The 19,723-nt window shown below is 43.5% G+C and overlaps 2 protein-coding genes across 2 annotated transcripts; both read left to right on the forward strand.

Annotated features, from left to right (window-relative positions):
* The first annotated feature begins 774 nt into the window (after window positions 1–774).
* LOC134444332 (transcription factor Ovo-like 2) lies at window positions 775–3,367 on the forward strand. Its single transcript, XM_063193664.1, has 2 exons — window positions 775–1,139; window positions 2,526–3,367. The coding sequence occupies exons 1-2, from the start codon at window positions 971–973 to the stop codon at window positions 3,200–3,202; spliced, it is 846 nt and encodes a 281-aa protein (XP_063049734.1). The 5' UTR covers window positions 775–970; the 3' UTR covers window positions 3,203–3,367.
* An 851-nt stretch (window positions 3,368–4,218) lies between these two features.
* vbp1 (von Hippel-Lindau binding protein 1) lies at window positions 4,219–15,449 on the forward strand. The gene is made up of 6 exons (XM_063193667.1): window positions 4,219–4,349; window positions 6,950–7,074; window positions 8,488–8,554; window positions 10,530–10,628; window positions 11,570–11,708; window positions 14,714–15,449. The coding sequence occupies exons 1-6, from the start codon at window positions 4,272–4,274 to the stop codon at window positions 14,785–14,787; spliced, it is 582 nt and encodes a 193-aa protein (XP_063049737.1). The 5' UTR covers window positions 4,219–4,271; the 3' UTR covers window positions 14,788–15,449.
* Window positions 15,450–19,723: the final 4,274 nt, after the last annotated feature.

Genomic DNA, 19,723 nt, shown 5'->3' on the forward strand with positions numbered 1-19,723 from the left:
GGAACCCAGGCTTTTCACAAAATCGCCAAAAACGGGAAAACGACAAGAGACACGGAAAAGCCTATTAGTATACGCGATCTCCAAGCCGAGCCGGTCGTTTTAGTGTTTGAACGGTGTCTCTATCTCGAAAGGCCTAGGAGGAGATCCCTGCACAAGAACGATAATAATAATAATCAAACAGGACTTAGAGATTACTATAAACGGGCCTTGCTCTGCAAGGGCCATGCTCTGCATGGTCCTTGCTCCGCAAGCCCGCTTAATAATAATAAAACAGGACTTAGAGATTACTATAAACGGGCCTTGCTCTGCAAGGGCCATGCTCTGCATGGTCCTTGCTCTGCATGGTCCTTGCTCCGCAAGCCCGCTTAATTAAAAAATACTGGGATCAATGTGGCAGGCAACAGAACTTGACAAATTATTAAAAGACAGAAAAAAACGGACAGAAAAAGGGCATTTCCAAAACGATTTTCTCATTAGGCTACTTTATGGAGAAATTGTTATTATCAAAAGTGGGTTCTTTCAGTGTCTCCTGACACTTCTGTTAGGCCTACTCAGCTTCCCCAACAATCACATGTATAGCACAACACAACACCACAATTATAAAGGTGGCACAATTTTTTTTTTCTTTTGAAGACATGCCTACACTATTGGTAATTTTCAGAGCATCAGATCAAACAATGTTGAGGGTGGGTTCATTTTCTCCTCCACACCACTAGGTGGCAGGAAGTATCCTGTTTCCTTACAATCTGCCAACAAAAGAAGACTTCCATGCAGACTACTTGGAAACTAATCAAAATAGAGCTAGGTTTTGTGTGGTTTGATGCATATATCAGTTCATGTCACAAAAATATAGTTTAAGGAATCAACTCAATTATCCAGTTGATTTGGAAGGCGTTGGTGTTCTTGGTTTTACGGTTTATTGATTGAACAACATCGACTAACAGTCGTAGATCTACTGTCGTTAGAAAAGATGTCAACAATAGAATTTCGTGTTGCGTTTATTTTGGATGACTTTGCCAAAAAGGCTGCCTCTGAAATCACGAAGTTATTTGAGAGCAATTTTGCTGCCTATATCGAAGAACTGAATAAGAAGCAGAGACACATTGATCAGCTCACAAAGACACTGGAGGCATACCGAGGTGAGTTTGACACAAGAGAAACATCATAGGGAAACTAGAGAGAGAGAGTGGAAAATACTCTGGCGAACAATTTTGACGATGAAACCTTTATACTGACCAAAGCAGTGCAACAACTCGCAAGTTCAGTCTGCCCATTCAGGAAATACTTGTCGTGAAGCCATTTTGCCAAGGTAGCTAGTGTCACAGAGCATTTCTCTTTTTCGTGCATTTTGACAGTTTTACACCCCTGAAGTTGCTATGAGGCTCTGTCTATCACCCACTAAAGTTGCTCAGCTAGTGGTAGGGCTACTCATCCAAGATCAGCACCAGATGACACATCATGAAGTCTGTTTCTGACCATTTGAGCAGAAACATGCACATCAGCCCGCAAAACTCATTTTGGTGGGCTCTGGCAGTGTTGTTTCATTCCTGTGACACCTGTCGCAAGGAAGGAGCGATTCCAGATGCTTGGTTGTACACTGCCCTATGGCCTCCTCCATGTCCCCTGGTTACTGGCATGTTTTGTGGCATCTCTATCTGCTCTGGACACTGTGCTGGTGGACACAGCAAACCTTCTTGCCATGTCCACTGATCTTGGATGAGGACCACTAGCTGAGCAACTTCCGTGGATGATCAACGCCGTCTCATGCTACCTACAGGCTTTTGAAACGTTTATAAAATGCACATGTCACCGAAAAATCAAGACACATTGTGTAGGCTACAAATATCTTACATTGATTCTGGATGTTACACAAGTACTGCACTTAAAATGCATAACGCAATATGGTGGGCAGGACAACACTGCAGCTGTGCAGAAAAAAATGCATTTTCAGTAGGGATGCATTAATCGATTAAAAAACATCAATCGCAATTAATCGACAATTCAACTGACAAGAGACCCAGGTGAAATGGGCATATGAAGTGTGTGAAGAGGGGTGTGAATAGTGGAAATATTTAAATCACCTTTTCTATTAAAGAATATTATTAATTATAATATAGTATTAATTTAAATGTGGTATTTTATCTCAATTTTTAATACAAAATTTTTGATTAGTAAGCTTAGGTTTTTTCCCGAGAAACATTGAGATTTCGTGGGGAAAACGCCACTTATCAATTAATCGTAAGTCGATCGATAAGACTTACGAATTAATCGATAATTTGCATCCCTAATTTTCAGTAATGCACAGTGAAGTTTTCATACAAAGGCTATACTGTGCAAATTATCTTGTTTTGTGACACTGGAGTCATCCTTTTAGGCCAAGTCACTTTTTTTATTATTGTTATTTTATTTCGAGAATAACCCCTGGAGATGTGGCATCTCATTTTCGAGGGGGTCCTAATGACAGTACAATAAAGGAAGGAATACATGTCATTACATGTCATTACCTGTGCTGTTTTGACTTGCAGGTACCATCAACAGTGATGATGGCCATGGAGTTGAGTATGAAGCGCACTCTTGGGTAAAGCTAGAACCAGAGGAGCTGGACAATGCTACCACAGCTTTAATACCAGCTAGAAACCAAAAGCTAGAACCAGAGGAGCTGGACAATGCTACCACAGCTTTAATACCAGAAGATCCTGGTGACTTCACCAGGTCCGAGAGTGACTTCGGTGCACTGGAGTTTGAGCCAGGCATGTTGGTGTCCAGTCAAACTCAGACGTCTCAACTTGAAGACATCATGTCATCTGTACCCGGGCGGTCAAAGACAGAAAGTCTAGGGTCAGACGCCTCTGGGATAGAGCCGTCAGGCTATGAGGAAACACCACATACTAAGACGAATCGGGGACGCCGAGGAGGGAAAACGAAAAAATCGACCGGTCTGCAGCACATCTGCAACCTGTGCCACAAACGCTTTTCTCGTGCGACCGCTTTGGTACGGCACCGCTTCGACCACAAACAGGAGGGCCTGCAGGTCTGCTGTTGGTGTGGGGCCGTCTTCCCCGGGAAAAGCCAACTCATGGTCCACATGCGCTCTCACACGGGAAAGAAAGCCTTCTATTGTGACTGGTGTGCCAAGGCCTACGATACTAAAGCCACGCTGAAGGTGCATATGCGGAGATGCCACGGTTCAAATTTGAAATGAAGTGTCTGTGTGAAGAGGACTGGACACGAGAAGAGCACACCGTCCCACCAGACATCACAATTCAGATTCAAAGTGTGACAAGACAGAAAAAGAAAACAATTCTATCAAACCATGTGACACTAGACTAAATCTGTGAAATGAAATATTAAACATTCCAGTATGGTCCCGGTATGTGTTTTTTTTTGTACCTAGCTAGCTACAGGTATGACCTTGGCATTGGTTCTGGCGAAAAAAGTTTGATGTCGAATATTGTGTGTGAATTCACTGCACTCAACCCACTTACTTTTATAGCTGTACTGTGATCAGGAAAGCCAGCCTGATCACAGAGCCGCATCTCTCTCTCTCTCTCTCTCTCTCTCTCTCTCTCTCTCTCTCTCTCTCTCTCTCTCTCTCTCTCTCTCTCTCTTTCTCTCTTTTAATGCTACAACCTACAGGACTGATGTGCACCTCACTATTGGGTTAATGAATGGTCTGACCTTTGGATGTTGGAAATGTACAGTTTTAATAAAGTATTTTCCTAAGCATTACATTCTGCCGTCTACACTGTTATCCCCACTCTGAGCCAAGAAGTTTTAGCACATGGCATAATGGCTAGGTTGGTACTTAGTCTTAGGATCAGCAGGTTGCAAATCATCCCAACTTTACCAGTAGGAGAAAAGTATGTGGTGTTAATATGCTTTTATTCTGAATTAAATTGAGTTAATTAATAATTAAATGCCCCATGTACACAAGCTGAGTGAGCAAGGCACCTGATTCCCCCAAGGACCGTAACCAATAATAGCCTGTAAAAATTCTAAACAATACTCAAATGTGTTCTTATTAGGTCTAGCTTCAAACTGAATATTAATATTTCTGGGCGAAAAATTATACAACGAGATAAAACTTAAGGTTGTAGGAAACTCCATTGACACCCATTCATCTTTCACTGGCCTGGGATAGCCAACTACTGCAGTACCACCCCTTACCACCAGCGTGTGCTGATTCTCACAGTTTACAGATTCCCTGAGGCAATCAAAAAAGGGCGAGGAGAAGAAGGAGCAAGACGGAAGAGTCACAAGTCTTTCCTAAAATGGCGACGACCATAGAAAGTGGCAATGCCGGAGAGGCAAAGAAAAAACATCTTGGAATTCCCGAGGCGATATTTGTGGTGCGTATTACAAAGCTGTCACAACACCATCCGCAAATCTTCAAAGAACCCTGAAGTTGGTGTTCTCTCGTGGTTGCTCTTTTGAGCCCTCCTGAGGACCTACCCCAAGTCATAGGCTATTCATTCACATCCTTTTATGGCAGTTACGGTGACATGCAATCGCCAGATTCCTTTTAGTATTTTGGACTCAGGCGTTTGGATTTATGGTATTGTGTAAACACTGGCAAGGCCTTACTAGAGTTGGACTGTGAAGGGAGGCTATTACTCCATGTGGCCATGAGACAGTTTGGCGTTACGGTTGTCTTGGGTACCACCACATTGTATAGCGAAATGTGGCTCACATAACTTGGCTAGCACACTTGGGATATCGTATGATTGAATGGCCACAAGCTAAACCTGGGACCTAGCCTAGCATGCTTAAAACTACTTCTTAGCAGTCCCACTGATTTCTTCATAACATTGTCTGTCACCATTAGTCGGGGTTGGATGATAGTCTAGCCATGTGTATCTCACTCGTGCAAGTCCAGGGCAGGGGCGGTGGACAGCTTCCTTCTTCAGGACGCTGCAGTACTGCATCTAACCGGCTGGGGTGGGTCGTCGTCGGGCAGGGTGGGATCACGTTAGCAAGAATGCTAGTGAGTGCAGTAGAATGGATGTGGTTCTAGAAGGGAGTGGCGGTGACAGCTGTCTGTGTCCGTGCATCGCCGGTGGTTTATGTCGTGTGTTGCTGCCACCGGCGCACTTGACAGATGCTATCAATCAGTGGTATATGGGTGTATCCACGCCATTATACTTAACGGTTTTTTTTATTATCACGGCCCTCTTACAAAATAAGACATTTGGAAATACATTAGTGACACTGACACTGACCACAGGAAGAACAGTGCTCCTGACAAGGGGAAGCTGACATTATGCCAATAATCAATCAATCAATCAACCTTAGTATTAGTAGATACATTAGCCTAAAGATGGAAACATTTGGAAAACATGAAATATATATTTTTGCCATTACCTGTTTAAATCAACTTTTGAATTCATCCTAGCATATTATATTTTCTAATGAAAATCATATAAAAATTAAAGGAATTCTATCCTATTCAATGCCATTGTAGTTCTCATGCCACGAACGCATGAGTGCTCAATTATGTCAGTGTGAGCTTAGACGAGGGCTATTGTTTTCTTGTAGTCACCTGCGGGTTACTTGACCTGCCGGGGTGCATATCTGTCCATTGTTGTGCTTTGGCTGCCCACTGCAGCAAGAAGTGTAGTGTAGTGCAATGCAAACTGTAATGTGTGTACCAGGAATGTTTGTTTGGCCACGTCCACTTGAGGATATGGTCAAAGTGTAGTGTATTGTGATGTACGGTTATGGTAATATAACGTGATGTGGTTGGTCACTGAAGGTGGATGTGTGCTGTATTGTGATGTGGTTGGTTACGGCAGGAGAATTGGCCTTGGCTAAGTGTAGTGTTATGTAATGAAGTTGTTAGTCAAGAGGAGAATGTAATGTATTGTAAATTACAATTTAATGTAATGTGATGTACATTGGCCACTACAGAAGGGTGTGGCATGACGTAATGAAACGTGATTGGTGTAAGCATGATGTAATGTAATGTGATTGGTCTAAGCAGGAGCATGTAATGTATCGTGTAATATGATTGGTGGTCTCTTCAGGAGGATGTGGACTCCTTCATGCATGGAGGTAGTATAAGAACTGGAGAGAGTGAACAAGTCCCGCCTCCAGTCATTTCAATGGGAAATGCTAAGCTAGTGAATTCAGCCAAAATTGAACACATTTTCAGCTTCAAAGATGGAGTCGTTTCCGCCGACAGTTTACTCAGCCAATAACGTGCCACGTTATTGTCTGACTTACGGTTAATCAGAAAGCTGTATGGAAGACGGGCATTGGATGCATGGAGGTGCCCAACCACAGACCTGTAAAGGTTGCTCACCCACCAATCATCATGACCGACCGAAGTGGAGCGAAGTGGATGTCAGAAATACGAAAATTGTGACTTGTTAATCGGCGAAGCTAACCAGCCAAATCTTGCCCCGCTGCCTTCATGAAACAGCTGGGTAACGACACTAATGTGATTGGCCACTGCAAGAGGATGTTTAATGTATTTTGTAATGTGATTGGCCACTGCAAGAGGATGTTTAATGTATAGTGTAATGTGATTGGCCACTGCAAGAGGATGTCAAATGTATCGTGTAATGTGATTGGCCACTGCAAGAGGATGTCTAATGTATCGTGTAATGTGATTGGCCACTGCTAGAGGATGTCTAATGTATCGTGTAATGTGATTGGTCTAAGCAGGAGGATGTCTAATGTACCGTGTAATAAGAATGTGATTGGTGGTCTCTACAGGAGAATGTGGACTCCTTCATGAAGAAGCCGGGTAATGACACTGTAATGTGATGTAATGTGATTGGCCATTGCTAGAGGATGTCTAATGTATAGTGTAATGTGATTGGTCTGTGCAGGAGGATGTGGACTCCTTCATGAAGAAGCCGGGTAACGACACTGTAATGTGATGTAATGTGATTGGCCATTGCTAGAGGATGTCTAATGTATCGTGTAATGTGATTGGTCTGTGCAGGAGGATGTGGACTCCTTCATGAAGAAGCCGGGTAATGACACTGCAGACGCCGTGCTGAGGAAGCTTGACGAGCAGTACCAGAAATACAAGTACATGGAGCTCAATCTGGTGCAGAAGAAACAGAGGTACACACACACACACACACGCTCACGCTCACACGCGCTAGTACACACACACACACACACACACACACACACACACACACACACACTCACACACGCTAGTACACACACAAGTACATGGAGCTCAACCTGGTCCAGAAGAAACAGAGGTAGTCACACACACGCTAGTACACACACACACACACACACACACACACGCTAGTACACACACACACACACACACACACACACACACACACACACTAGTACACAGAACTCAAACGGGCCCAGAAGAAACAGAGGTACACACACACACACACACACACTAGTACACAGAGCTCAACGTGTCCGGAAGAAACAGGTACACACACACACACACTATTGTAAAGAGCTCAACCTGGTCCTAAAGAAATGGATTTAGAGATGTACACACACACACACACACACACACACACTAGTGCACAGAGCTCAATCGGGTCCAGAAGAAGCGGACAGGCGTATGTAGGTATATGCACACACACACACACACACACACACACTTAGTACTCAGAGCTCAACCTGGTTCAAAAGAAACAGACAGGCGTATGTAGACTACACACACACACATACACAGCATAGTCACAGTGGTGCTGCTCATGGCAGTGCACAGTAAAAAACATTACATTTGACCACCACTACCCTGTCCTATTCACTTGGGGAAGAAAAAAGATCAAATGTTAGTTGATGTTTTTAAAAAGGAGAAAGGTGGGAGAGCGCTGCCTTGGGTCTCAATGAAGTGTTGTGCAGGTGCTTTTCAAGGGAAAAGGCCATCAGAAACATCAAAGTCAAGGAAGGTACCGAGGCAATACTGATATTTAATTTTGTTTTTTTTTCTACGCGCAACACGCGTGTGGAAAAAATAGAAATAAAAAAGGAGTGTTGCCCCGGGACCCTCCTTGACTTTGTCAGTTGATGTTTAGGGATGCACCGATACCACTTTTTTGAAAACCGATACAAGTACGAGTACATTAATGTGTACTTGCCGATACCGAGTACCGATACGATACCTTTTTCCGCCAAAATACAATGAAAATAAATGCTTGGCCTTGTTTTTTTCCACCTGTGATATTTGTATTGTTCATTTCCATGTAGATTTAAATGTTATTAAATGTATGAGGTGGCAATTTTTTCCCATGCTACTGTCAAGTCCACAGAACGTGACAAGATTTTGCATTGTTTTGTGTAATAGCAGTATCGTTCCTGGTATCGGCAAGTGCTTGACGAGTACGAGTACGAGTACAATGAGCAGTATCGGCAGCCGATACCGATACCAGTATCGGCAGCCGATACCGATACCATTATCGGTATCGGTGCATCCCTTTTGATGTTGCTTGGTTTGACATTGGTAATATGGGTATGAGTTCAAGTCACCAAGATGTTCCCTTTTCCTCTCTGCAGGTTGAAAAGCCAGATTCCACAGATCAAGCAGACATTAGACATCTTAAAACACATGCAGAAGAAGAAGGTGAGCCAACCCTAGGGCTGTAACGATATTGTATCGAACCGAGAAATCGTGATACACAGAGTCACGATACTGTATCGTGATACAAGGAGGCAGTATCATGATACGCCCTTTCAAAGTTTTATTACCCATTAGTCCAGAAAAGAACCTTATGATTTGATGTGATAGTGTTTCCAAACTTCAGTGGAGATACATTTCAGAAATCGTGGGGTGTATCGAACCGTAGGTCAAAAATCGTGATACGAACCGAATCGTGAGTTGAGTGTATCGTTACAGCCCTAGCCAACCCGCATGGGATTCTCTTCAAAGGATCAATTCAACTAAAGCCGGGCATACACTGTGCGATATTTTCAGGCGTGGGTATTAAGCTCCTGCTCAAACTGCACGAGGAAATTTTGCGATTTTAAAGGTCATATCTCACGACTCACGTCCTCACACGATACAAGCCGACGGTCGGATGTGAGCAGAATGGTCCGACTGTGCGACAGGGCACGCGTGTTTCCCGGGGCTGCAGAGGATTTTTTTTGCTTCAGAGCAGTTTTGATTTTCTGGCGACCCTGTTATTGCACAATCATGAGGCGAAATCGCTTGCAGGATGCGAGACTCACGATTGACCTGCGATTGAGCCAGAAATCAGCCCGACTTTCAAAAAGTCGTGCGAGTGCCCAATCGGAGCAAAATCGGGCAAAAAGTTGCACAGTGTAAGCCCAGCTTAAGGGGTGTACTATGATGCCAAATGGACTAAATGAAGAACTTGTTTTGAATTGTTTTTTGGGATGTATTTTTGGTTTTGTTTCACAAATAAGAAAAATGTAAAAATGAAAGAGAAAAACTAAAAAGTTTTAAAAACGGTTTCATGTAACAATGTCGATTGGTTGAAAAGCGATGAGTGGACACTTGGGGACACTTGAATTGTATATATGGAGAGCAGCTGCTGGATGAAATGTTTGCCCGACGCTGAAGAAGGTTAACCCCGAAACGTCTAACGGGGCAAAAGACTTGGAGTACTGTCCTGCTCTTTATTTCATACATTCTATTCAAAGGACAATTCCGGCCATGCGGTTGTGTTGCTGTATTGTATTGTATTGTATTTAGCTGTAACGATATTGTATCGAACCGAGAAATCTTTATACACATAGTCACGATACTGTATTGCGATACAAGGAGGCAGTATCATTATACACCCTTTTAAAGTTTTGTTACACATCAGTCCAGAAAACAAACTCATGATATGAAGTGATAGTGCTTCCAAGCTTCAAATCATCATGATTATTGTATTTAAACGTTTTAAAATTGTTATTAGCCTCTTGTGACATATTCTACATATAAACTTTCAGATTTTCAAATGTTGGCTAATGTGAAATCTTGGGGTGTATCGAACCTTAAGTTAAAATAGTGAACCAGAGACAGTCTGTATGAGCGAGGGAACACTCAAAAAACCTTCCATAGGAATGAACGAGAGCATTTGGCTACGCGAACATGGCGTTTGTCGGCGTCCCTACCACCTGTCCGGTAATGAGAGCCAATTGCTTGCTGAGCTGCGCTGTCACTTATCCAATCATCTCGCCGCCTCGATGCAACCCTTTACGACTGCTCGTAGTCAAGCAGCATGCCCTGAGAATCTGCTTCAGCCGGTCGGTTGCTGATGACGTGTGGTTCACATCGGGTAGCTACTCGCATTGGGTTGCAACAGAGTCCGCGGCCACTTCATCTCACAGACTGTGAAGCAGAACATATGTCGTGGAATTCCGCGCATGACTAATCTGAAATAGTATCCCAAATAGTCAGACCGGAAGCGTAGCCAAGATGGCCGCCAAGTGATAGGACTTAAACTAAATTACTTTGTACGAACCGAATAATGAGTAGAGTGTATCGTTACAGCCCTAATTGTATTGTATTGTATTGTACTGTAATGATGTAATCAATAGTCTGCCATGGGGTGTGCCCATTTCTCATTGGTTGATTCTCATGTCTCCAGGAAACCACAGAGCCAATGGACACCCACTTCCTGCTGGCAGACAATGTTTACTGTAAGGCGTCAGTCCCTCCCACAGATAAAGTCTGCTTGTGGCTCGGGGTAAGTGTGTGTAACATGTTCGACTCTACCATCCAAAAAGGGCAAATGGGGCAAAGTAGATTTGGCATGACATGTAATGTTCAGTTATCTTACACAATATTTACTGTAGGGTGTCAGTCCCTCCACAGTGAAATTTGTGCACTGTAGAGCTCTGGTTGCAGGTTCGAATCCCATGCTTCCACTCCCTATTGCACTCCATAGCTGAGGTGCCCTTGAGCAAGACATCTAGCCCCACACTACTCCAGGGACTGTAACCAATGCCCCATAAATAATAGCTGTTAAAGGGACACTGTCCCATTTTTTAGAATAATCTCATATTAAGCCTCCCCTTGAGTTAAATTATTGGATTTTACCTTTCTCATGTACTTTCAACCGTTCTCCGAGTATGACGGTGCAAAGTTTACCTAGCTAGCAGTTAACTTTGAGTCCTATGAGACCAAGTAGCCGCCAGCTGGTCTCATAGGACTCAATGTTAACTGCTAGCATGGAGGTAAAATTCGCACTGCCATACTCAGAGAACGGTTGAAAGTACAAGAGAAAGGTAAAACCCAATCATTTAACTCAAGGGGAGGAGTAAAATAAGCTTATTTCCAAAAATGGGACAGTATCACTTTAAGCTAGGTTTAGACTTCTCCTGCGCCGAAGTTGACATAACAGGAAGCGCAGTACCAGAGGTGGGGGGGTGTTCTTAGATCTGCCTTCAAGTACGTACTCCCAGGACAATAGAGGGTGTGGTGTTTTTTTCCCCGCAGAGAATTCAAGGACGCAGATGATGTCAATTCCTATTTGTAAATTCTGTCTACTTTTCTGTGCAATTTCCCTCAGGCAAATTTAATGCTTGAAAACGTCATCGACGAGGGAGGCTATACCACTTTCAGTGTTTGTAATTTGTAAATTATAATATTTAAAATTCTTTCTACTTTTCTGTGCGATTTCCTCAGGCGAATGTAATGCTTGAATACGACATTGACGAGGCGGAAGCTCTCCTAGAGAAGAATCTCAGCACGGCCTCCAAGAACCTGGAGTCTGTAGAGGAAGACCTGGACTTCCTACGAGACCAATTCACCACCACGGAAGTCAGTATCCTTTTGAAAGAAGGGGGAGGCCTGGAAGACTTTTTTTCCCCCCAGAAAGTGCACTCAATTCCAAACTGTTTCTTTCTAGGTGTTTGGGTACGGGCAAACAGATTTTGAAAAAAAAATGTTGTAGAAAAGCTGCACTCTTGAGACTAGTTTTTGTATTTCATTTTAGTGTCAGTGGGTTAGCATGACAGACATTTCGGCCAAAGCCTTTTTCAGCGTCTTGTGTTGAATGGTAGTTGTTGTGGTGTCAGTGGGGCGTCAGAGACGCACATGTCGAGGACGGGAGTTTGGAGAATGGACTGAGAACGGACTATACTCACTGCGTGAGTGCGTTACAATATGCGACCTTGCCTCCTCCACTTGTGCCTGTGGCCTCGCCCCACCTCCTGGCCTCTCCTTCGTGGAGAAAACGATAAAGTTTCCCAGCTGTCAGCCTAGCCACAACAACTTTTGAGGGACTGTTTTTCATTCACCATCCCAATTGCAAATGAGAAGAAGCCTTTACAATTGAGCTTTTGCAAGATATTGAAATATAATGCTGTGGTCAGTGATGTCATCATGACATATTACTTCCTGGTACGAGGAGACAAGCACAAGTGGAGGAGGCAAGGTCGCATATTGTAACGCACTATGTGTCTACAGATGGCCTTTACTGGTCCTCGGTGGCCACCGTAGACACTCCTACACAATAGGAAAAAAGGGAGGGGTACGGTTTGGTTGCAGGTCACCATTAAGTCCACAAGATGTCACTAAAGTGTGCATGCAGCATTCATGTGCAAAATGGAACAGCCATTTTTGCACAAGCCCCTGGGTGCCAGTACATTTTCATACTGCTAATTAGGTGACACTTAGGTGACAGCTCTGGGCTGTCACTGTCCTCGGGTCTGTAAATTGAATAACCCCACAGACTGATACATATAGGGCTCTTCTCGAAGCTAGTGTGCTTGCCTTGGTAGTCCTTCAGCCTTGGAAGTCACGCACTCGCAAGACAAGGCTCAAAGCCTCACAAGCATCTCAGATGATTATGAACGGAACATGCTTGAAAGCGTGGACGTGAACGTCACAGCAGTTCCGTGTTGGCCACTAAACACTTGTTTTCAACTGATTTTAAACTGTAAAAACATGACCGGTTGGCTGTATTTCTGTAGTGGGGATGTTTGAAAAGCACAACAAAACTACTAGGATGTTGATCTCAATTTATAACCGTGCACAAATTGTCCGTAGTCTAAAGCTGTGAAACGCAACACAAACGCAATGGCCACAATTACCAAGTTGTTCTGAGTTATTTGAAGCTGGGTCAAAGACGTCTTTGTCATTCAGTGTTACGGATACCTTCCGCCGACTGTAACTGCAAAAAAACATGGTTTTTAGATTGTTTCAAGTGAATGGATGACAGCCGAGGCTTTCATGAATTCCCTGTAACAATAAATAAATAAAGAGTCATGTTTTTTACAGTTACAGTCAGCAGAAGGCATCCGTTACACTGAATGACAATGCCATTTTGCACGTCTTTGACCCACCTATTCACGTCTCAGAAACAACATTATACCATATATTGTGCTTAAACATGCATGGCTTTCCACACCTGTAATAGAAAAAAGCCTAGCGCGAACGTGGAGAAGTGAAGGATTCTGGGTATTTTGTCTTGGCAAGGATGCATCAAGTGTAGCCTTGGAGAATGCCACGAATTACGAGCGTGGCACTTGGTAGATTTGGGACATTGGCCAGTGGCGATGATGTGAAAATGGGCGTTACTCGTCCTAGCAAGGCTAGAACACTAGGCTTTGAGAAATGCCCATAATCTTCAGGTGTGTAAGTGAGTCAGGCAGCCATTTTCATTTCCTCAGTCTTATCTAAAAGGTACAGTTTTTACTCTCCTTTTTTTGATTGGTTATGTACAGTGTAACTAATGTTAAGTGTTACCAAAAATTAGATATTCATTATGTGTAACAGTTAAAACAATTCTTAGTTTCTTTTATTTCAGACATGTAAGTGGTATCTTTTATTTCCGTCTTCATCAGAGGGCCATGCGAATGTTGATGTTTGACGTGCAGTCATGCTGCACCACCACAAGTGACCAACATGTCAATATTGGGGCAGTCATGGGTGAGCGGTTAGGGCGTCAGACTTGCATCCCAGAGGTTGCCGGTTCGACTCCCGACCCGCCAGGTTGGTGGGGGGAGTAATCAACCAGTGCTCTCCCCCATCCTCCTCCATGACTGAGGTACCCTGAGCATGGTACCGTCCCACTGCACTGCTCCCCATGGGGCGCCACTGAGGGCTGCCCCCTTGCACGGGTGAGGCATAAATGCAATTTCGTTGTGTGCAGTGTGCAGTGTTCACTTGTGTGCTGTGGAGTGCTGTGTCACAATGACAATGGGAGTTGGAGTTTCCCAATGGGCTTTCACTTTCGCTTTTTTCACTTTCACATGTCAATATTGACTGGAAGGTCATGCCTACACAGCATCAACATCCATGTGACCCTCTGATGAAGACGGAAGAGCCGTCTAAGAGTTGCGCAAACCGGGAACCAGGAAGTCGGTTGGTGATGTGATTCGCGTAGATTAAAATGTTTCTTAACAGTACACTTCTGTTCGTTGGAAACTAACACAGAACCATCACATACCAAACAAAGATTAAGTACAAACAAATTACATTACCTTTACCACATTTTCTGTGTTCTACGGCCACCTCCTAGAACTAAGTAACTTCTAATAGAACTAAAGTCAATGGGGATTTCCATGTTAACGCTCCATGAGGCTCCATGAGAGCCGCCATTGCTGTGGAAAGATTGGTCCATAGAGGTCTATGGGAGTGACCTAACTCTGTTATTAGATGGCTCTGGAATACGGAAGTCTCACCGTCGAAACATGTCAGGTAGAGATAAAAGATTAAACTATTACATGTCTGAAATAAAAGAAACTTTAAGACTTGTCACCAAAACATTGCTTTGTCAGCATGGCGGAGGTTGTGTGGCTGTGCTCCTTAACCATCTGTCCTCAGACATGGCACGCGTCTACAACTGGGATGTGAAGAGAAGAAGCCAAGAGAACGCTCTCAAGTCGTCGTCGTCTTAAACCCCGCCCCCTCCCGTTGTCACGCCAACGTCCTTGTCACCCTCAACTAACCTCCGAAACTTGCCCTCCCAATACACCTATCCACCCCCTAGTACTGTCGTTCAGTCCTTTGCATACGCTCTCACTCTTCATCTAACCTAATCTATTGATTTTGTTACTTTTTAAAAGTATTTTTTCAAGTAAAGACAAAAAAACGAGAGGTTTAAATAGCAATTTTTTGTATCGTTATTTTTTTTTTATTATCAGTTGTTAGTTCTTCTTTGAATGACTCCAACTTCATCACGCCACTCGTGTCCCGTCTTCTCTTATCCCCCTTTTCTGCTCACCCGTTCCATGCTTTCAACTTCCTCTACGTTTTTTTCTTTCTTCTCCCCATGTCTAAGTTTCTGTGCTAGTCAGGGTATGCCATGACCACATGACTTCCTGTTTGCCCCAAGGCATGATGGGACTTGTAGTTTTGGAGTCTGGTCAGCTGGCTGCGTTCAACCAGATGATAAACTACAGAAGTAACACCCGTTCCTGTTTGTCAGCCACTTTCTTGCGGTCTTCGAACATCTCTCTGTCTCCTTTTTTTTCTCCTTTTCTCCTCTCGCTTGTCTCATCTGTGTATTTATTTGTTCCACTGTATTCATTAAATACTGAATGAGAACTGAGGAAAAACAGACTAGCCGGTGTGAATTTCAATTTGGTGTATCAGCTACTTTGTAGTGTGTGTGTGTGTGTGTGTGTGCGCGTGTGCGCGTGTGCGCGTGTGCGCGTGCGTGTGTGTTTACACAGGGCTCTTAATTAACTTTTCAAAACCAGCCAAAATGGCCAAATGCATACTACCTAATGGGTCGAAGTGGTTAGTAAGTTTGTCAATGTCTATTCTACCAGCCAAACTCAATTTTCACCAGCATTTGGCCGGTTTCCGGGTGTTAATTTAGAGCCCTGTGTCTGCGCACCGAGTGTACAGGATGTGTTTACACAAACCTACTCCAATTAAGGTACTAATCTAGCCACCCAGTCGACCTCAATAGAACACCAACATGGTGTGCAAGATGGGTATGTTGGTCTTGAGCAGCATGCTTTTGTATAGATAATCGTTTTCGCTTCATTGAGGAAAACTTTTCTTCCTGGCCCAGCCTTGGCTCAATCGGCTGGGCACTCGACTGCTACACCGGCAACCCATTTGCCAGACCAGTGGCGGAAAAATTGCACACAGGGCCCCAGGTCAAGACACTTGTAGGGCCCCCCATTCGTCCTGCCAAGGTCACATTAGGGCCCCCACCACCAATACGGGAGGGCTCTGGGCCCAGGGGCAAGTGCCCTGCTCGCCCTCTCTATAACTCTGCCGCTGTGCCAGACCCTCCCAGTCTCTTTCTCTCCACGCTAATTTCCTGTCACAACTTGTCCTGTCATAATAAAGGCAGAGAAAACCCAGAATAATACTTAGAAAAAGAAAAAAAAAGCTTTTAACCTGGGGTGAAGATTGTGTAGGCAGGTTCAGGCATTTGAAACCTCAATCACTTACAGTATGTCCTGTTGAAACATTCGTTTAGAACTAAAAATTAAAATACAGAAAAAAGGGGGAAAAACACCAGAGTTTTGTTCATCACATTTTATTTATTTTTTTAGTACAGTTCAAGTTATTTATGATAAATAATGGGTACAGAGCACTCCATACCCATGTTGAAACGGTTGAAATAGACATCTCCCCCTTCAAATCAGGACCGCGGCCGAAGGGGAGTGGGGGGGTCCGCATCCAAAATGTCAGCTCGCTCACTACAGAGTGCACCACGGAGGGAACTAAAACCAAAGAATCGTCTATTATTGTACGATACCCAAAACCACGCCTACTCAATGCAAAGGAGTGTGCTCAAGTTTGGCATCCTAAAGGGGCGTTGTCCCCTCTACCGCGCGAAGGGAGATCCATTTATTGTCGACCTAAGGTCTCCAAAGGCCTCCAAAGGTCTCCTAGAGCAGTGGTTCCCAACATTTTTCTTCAGGGACCCATGTTTTTACCATTGTAAGCTTTGGTGACCCAACTGTGCGGGCGCCTGCACGAGAGGGAGTGACATGATACCCTCTGTTTCCTGCGAAAACTCATTTTAGTAATTTTATTCCTCAATTTTCGGTCAAATATAGAATAAATGTTTAATAGCACTGAAATGTGTTGCTTCTATGCATATATTAGTTAAATCCTTTCTCATTTATTCAACATGGGTCATATATGTTATTTATAATGAAACCCCTTAAAATCAAGAGAGTTTCGCGAGCCCCTGTGGATCTTTCGTGACCCATAGGTTGGGTCCCGACCCATAGGTTGGGAACCACTGTGCTAGAGGGGCATACACCTGACATCACATGGATACAGGAAAAGTACAGACTTGATGCATCTTACTGTAACAGATGAGTCTTTGCTAAAACATTGTGGCTGGTGCCCTATGTAGCAAACACTGTTCACTTGTTAAGTACATACTTTGAAGAGAACAAAATGCACCACACGACCTACAGTTATGCTCAAAATAATAGCAGGGTCTAAAAATGTGAATAAATGTCAAAATTCTTGACATCTTGAAGTTTGACATTTACTCAACTTTTTAAATACACTACTATTGCTTTGAGAATAACTGTATGTAATAAATGGGTTGACTGTTTGGATTCCGACAGCGCTGTGTCCAAAATGTACTTTACCTAGTGCACTACAAAGAGAGCATAGCAAGGTAACTCATGGCCTTTGTTGTACAGGGGCCTATACTATAGGCCTACTAAGAAGTTGGTTCAGGAGTAAACCCGCTTTATTCCAGAGGTAAAATCATCTAATAGAAGAGTCTGGATTTACCTCCTAACCTAATCTGGTTAACTCCTGAACCAGCTTCTTAGTATACCCCTCTGGAGTGGTCATTTCTGGATTCAGTCTGGGGTTTATGTATCAGAATGTTCGCTTGATATTGCACTGCTAGACTATGAAGGGGACAAAAGAATGCAACTTGTGCCCTATGTAGTGAACGAAAGTGATCATGTTGTATTCAGACTAAAGTCTGAGTCCGAAGTGTGCACTTCATTGTGCGCTATGTAGAGGGAGTGAGCGGACATTTTGGATTCAGACAGAGGCCTAGTAGTAGCCTCCCCTCCCCTAGCCTCGGATGCCCCTGAGGGGGAATTGGGACAGTTCAGATTCAATAGGTCAGCTCCACGGCGATATCTTGAAAGTATGGGGGCTGGTTTGGGACAAAATTAGGAGTAGGAAGGACTGGGTAAAGGTAGTAGAGCACAAATAGGGAGACAGGAGCTGGAAAAAGTGAGTAATATATATTTTTGGGGGAGGTGGGGTTGGGTGGGAGGTTACTTTTTTGTTTATTTTATTGTATTTTTTTTTCTTTCTTTTTGGTGTCAAAGAATAGAGAAGACATAAAATGTAACTGGTGAAAAGAGGGGAAAATATTTGTCATAAAATCTCCCTGGTTTGGGACTTGGGGGGAGAATGGAGGGCCTTGTTTTTTTTGGGGGGGGGGGTTCACTATTCCTTACTCAACACACAGCAGGGAAAGAGTGGGGGCGTTCATCCATCTGATCATCCGTTTGTTTGTGTGACACAACTCAGCATCCGGTCTGGTACACAGTTGTGCGTCAGATCCCCCTCCCCCTCTCCCTCTCTCCCACCCACAGATATGCCACACAGACAAGCCAACTGAAACAAATCCCGGTGTTGTGCTTCTGTGGGATCCAGGGAGACAGACAAACAGTCATGGGCAAAATGGATTCATTACTTACAATCCAGGGGTGCATTTCTGGAAAGCGTAGTTGTTAGCAGTTAGCATCTGTGGTAGTTGCGATTGGGAAATTGCATTGCAACCAACAAAGTAGCTAACATAATTAGCAACTATGCTTTCCAGAAATGCACCCCAGTGCCAAATCACCTAGGTTTACCTGTCCAATCCAGCCAGGTGATTGTCTGGTTGAATGATCACTTTGTTGAATTGGACAGGTAAAAACAGAGTCATTTGGACTACAGTATGTGGCCCTGGATTGTATCAAATGAATGCATTTTGCCCCTCACTGCAGACTAATAAATGTAGATTCAAAGTAGTGTAGTTACCATAGTCTTCATAACAGTAGCAATCGTGACTAGCGTGTGTTACTTTAACAATAACAGATGGCTAAAGTTAATCGATTAGTACAAATTTGTTTGTTTTTTTCCTCTGCTCATCATTTCAAAAGCCTATGACATGGCCTTCCTAAGTACAGCAAACCTCAGGCCTGTGTTCTGTAGTCAATCGCGTAGAGATCACCACTGATTGTTAGTCTGATGGCATTATCAGGAAGTACATTCAGTGACGCATAACAAATTAGCCATCACCTTTTACAAACAAACAAACAAACAAACAAACAAAAAAAACAATAAGTATTTTTTAAAAAAAAACAACAAACGAAATAAAGGCGGCAATGCAGTGAATGTTAGTTGTCAGTTAAATCTGCATACTTCCCTTTTGAAGTGATGGTGTGAAGCAAGAGATCAGATATGCAGAAGAAGGGGCTCACAAGCATAGACACATATCAAGACAGTACACATGTCTATGGGCACAGGTCTCTCTTGTCAACTCTTTAAAACAGTCCCATTCTTTCGGCCTACTTTCTGTTAGAGTGACAAGGTGTCTGATCAACGTTGACGTTCTCTGGACGCTTTGTTCTTCTGTTACACCTTGTTCACAAAAGTCCAACGATACTTTCAGTCCTAAATAAGTATCATTCCAGTCTGAAACGGTCTCAAACAGCTCAGCGAGGAAGGCAGAACAGTGTTTTTATACTCGTAAATATCCCTTCTTGTGGGTTCTTTCTTTTTGGCCTTTTTAGTGGATAAAAATGCAATAATTGAAAGCTAAAACACAACTACTACAGAGATGGTGCGATGTATGTATTTCACGTCATTTCAGATGGTCGCTCGTTTTTGTTT

This window comes from Engraulis encrasicolus, unplaced genomic scaffold, assembly GCF_034702125.1.
Source record: "Engraulis encrasicolus isolate BLACKSEA-1 unplaced genomic scaffold, IST_EnEncr_1.0 scaffold_51_np1212, whole genome shotgun sequence".
NCBI classification, from domain to species: Eukaryota; Metazoa; Chordata; class Actinopteri; order Clupeiformes; family Engraulidae; genus Engraulis; species Engraulis encrasicolus.

Coding starts and splice junctions, on each gene's coding strand:
- LOC134444332 (XM_063193664.1), top strand. CDS start 971: ATGTCAACAATAGAATTTCGTGTTGCGTTTATTTTGGATGACTTTGCC. Junction 1,140..2,525: donor GACACTGGAGGCATACCGAG/GTGAGTTTGACA, acceptor TTTGACTTGCAG/GTACCATCAACAGTGATGAT.
- vbp1 (XM_063193667.1), top strand. CDS start 4,272: ATGGCGACGACCATAGAAAGTGGCAATGCCGGAGAGGCAAAGAAAAAA. Junction 7,075..8,487: donor CTGGTGCAGAAGAAACAGAG/GTACACACACAC, acceptor TCCTCTCTGCAG/GTTGAAAAGCCAGATTCCAC. Junction 11,709..14,713: donor ATTCACCACCACGGAAGTCA/GTATCCTTTTGA, acceptor ATCTGTCCTCAG/ACATGGCACGCGTCTACAAC.